We start from the raw sequence: 2,832 nt of genomic DNA on the forward strand, positions 1-2,832 counted from the left end.
TATTTTTCTAGCAGGGATTGTACATGACCAAATTGCAGAGGTTTTTCTTAACACTTAATGACAAAAACAAAAACGCCGTATAAAAAGTTGGAACCAGTACGGTGGCACTTATTGCGATTGACAAAGTGAGTAATATATGTTTCACTCTTGTTACGTCTGTTTTTGTCAGATTGCTATTATCTCATAACGATCATGTGCGCCCTCCATTTATATACGGACATCTGTCCACACTGCATCTAAGACGACGGTACGTGTGGCGTTTATGGTTAGGTCGGTCATGATTAATTGTTGATTATATTGATACATATAACTCCAATAGTCCAATTTCTATGTACTTGTATTCGTTTTTTTCTTTTTGAATAAGTTCGAACTAAGTTCCATTTTGGTCATTTGTGTAGTAACAGTTGGAACTAAATTACATAAAATACGGTTTAAATACTTAGACTAAAAATCAAAATACATGTGTCCTTTTGTTCTTGGGTATAAATAACTGTTAATGTTGCTAACTGGTTCTACCGAATAAAAAGAGTTTGAGTAATCGTGATTTGATGTAAAAAAACGACAATTTCGTTTATTTGACTGGTCTTTAGTCTCTACACTCCGATATTTATATGTGTGTTGAAAACATAAGTGATTGAAAAGTGTATATATATTTTCATTAATGAAATGCATGATGAACGTCTAAACAGGTGTGGTCCATCCACCAGATCATTAATTACTTGAGTCTGATTTTGGATCGAGTTCTGATATATATATTTTGCTATGGGAACTGATCACTAAAATATATGGAATCTACGAGCTAGGTTTTAGATAATAAGAACTTTTTTGAATTATCTAAGTCTTGTGATGAGTTCACTTATATTTAATTAATTACTCCAAAAACCAAATAAAGATGTTACCGTAATAACACGCTGAGAAAAAAATAAATAAATAGAAGAAGTACTATAAACTTGTAATTAACTGTAATCTACTTTAAGTTGAAGAGTGTAAATTTGAGGCTTTGTCTTTAATTCTGCTGTAAACTATACATATATGTTTAAGATGTATCATGTACACCTTTTACAATTTAGAAGAAAAAATACATTTGTCTAACCCAAAACTAAATAAACGTTAGAGATAATAATTTAGTTAATAAAATAAGCGCCCAAATTATTATTATTATCCAGTTCCTCCTCGTCCTCGACCTCTATATAAACATACGTACATGAAACTCTCAGAGCATAACAATCGCAAAGGCAATTAAACATCGACGTCGCCAAGTACTCTCTTATCTCTCTACTATTCTCTCTCTCTATAACATGTTCATTACATAGGGTATCTTTAGTTTTAATATATAAAGACATATATAAGCATGTAAAATATATATATAGAGTATATATATATTGTATGCATGTCTAGGTACTGGATTATATACCATCGTTTGTATGAAATTCTAAACTCACTAACTATATATATGGTATATGGATCATATACGTGTATATAGAGGATCATTCGTTATGTGGAGGCTGAAGATAGGAGAGGGAAATGGAGAAGATCCTTACTTGTTCAGCAGCAACAACTTCGTCGGACGTCAAACATGGGAGTTTGATCCCAAAACCGGCACGCCGGAGGAACGAGCCGCCGTAGAAGGAGCTCGTCGGAAATTTGTAGACAACCGTTCTCGTGTCAAAGGCTGCAGTGACCTCTTGTGGCGAATGCAAGTGAGTTTTTTTAATTTATTCACCAATGAGATTTATTTGTTTATTATCATGACAAAATTCCCTAAAATCTAATCAGCTAGATGTTTGTGATATTGGCTACATATATAAATTATTATTATTACATATAATTCATAATTTATACACATGTAGTTAACTACAACCACATTAAGAAAAATATGGATTTTGGCTAGAAGTAGAATTGTTATTAAAACCAATCAGACTTATCGTAAACTGTATGTTAGTGCCGTTTAGGAAACATTATATTGAAGGACAATTTCAGCATGATGCGCTACGAATTCATATAGAAAAATATATATATATAACATTTTCTAAAAGAATCTTCGATTTTAGGCAAATCATTCGAAACAGAAGGACAAAAAGGACAAAAAAACAATCAGATAATTCAGACCTAATTATAATGGCTCTCGGAAAATCAATAAAATTGACCGAGAGAGAGAACAAGTGAACAACAAATCTTAGTTGACCAAAAAAAAAAAAAAAAAAGGAAAAAATGGAACAACCATTGACGAAATCATAAAATATAGTTATAATACTTTTGGGCCCCTAAAAGTTAAGTTAATGGGCCATGTGCAATTACTCATACCTTGTTTGTTTCTTTCCTTTTTGTCAACGAGAAGTTTCTATTTTTGATATGAGTTGATTTTGACTGGCGACTACTGTACAGTTTCTGAAAGAGGCAAAGTTCGAGCAAGTCATCCCGCCGGTGAAGATCGACGACGGCGTAGGCATAACCCACGGAAACGCGACGGATGCGTTACGGAGAGGAGTTTCTTTTTTCTCGGCTTTGCAGGCCTCCGATGGTCACTGGCCTGGAGAAATCACCGGACCTCTCTTCTTCCTTCCTCCTTTGGTAATGTTTCTTCTTCTTCCTCGTTTTTTCTTTCAATTCTTACTCTATGGCTATCGGAGAATACTCAATTAGGGTTAGATTTAGAGATTTAGGGTTTCTAATTGAGAGAGAAATTAATGGAGGAAGGAGGAATCAATGAAACTTTTTGGCTGCAGGTATTTTGTTTGTATATCACAGGACACCTTGAGGAGATATTCGATGCTGAGCATCGCAAGGAGATGCTTCGACATATCTATTGTCACCAGGTACTCTCAATTGATG

General features: G+C 33.9%; 1 protein-coding gene across 2 annotated transcripts in view; it reads left to right on the top strand.

Annotated features, from left to right (window-relative positions):
• LOC104703238 (amyrin synthase LUP2-like) overlaps positions 1,208-2,832 on the top strand; it is a 23,623-nt gene continuing 21,998 nt past the window's right edge. For both annotated transcript variants that reach the window (XM_010419208.1, XM_010419209.1), the window contains exons 1-4: positions 1,208-1,259; positions 1,484-1,700; positions 2,386-2,571; positions 2,727-2,816. In XM_010419208.1, the coding sequence (XP_010417510.1) occupies positions 1,497-1,700; positions 2,386-2,571; positions 2,727-2,816 (480 nt within the window). In that variant the 5' untranslated portion in view covers positions 1,208-1,259; positions 1,484-1,496. The remainder of the gene's footprint in view (positions 1,260-1,483; positions 1,701-2,385; positions 2,572-2,726; positions 2,817-2,832) is intronic.

Source organism: Camelina sativa, chromosome 7 (genome assembly GCF_000633955.1).
Source record: "Camelina sativa cultivar DH55 chromosome 7, Cs, whole genome shotgun sequence".
NCBI classification, from domain to species: Eukaryota; Viridiplantae; Streptophyta; class Magnoliopsida; order Brassicales; family Brassicaceae; genus Camelina; species Camelina sativa.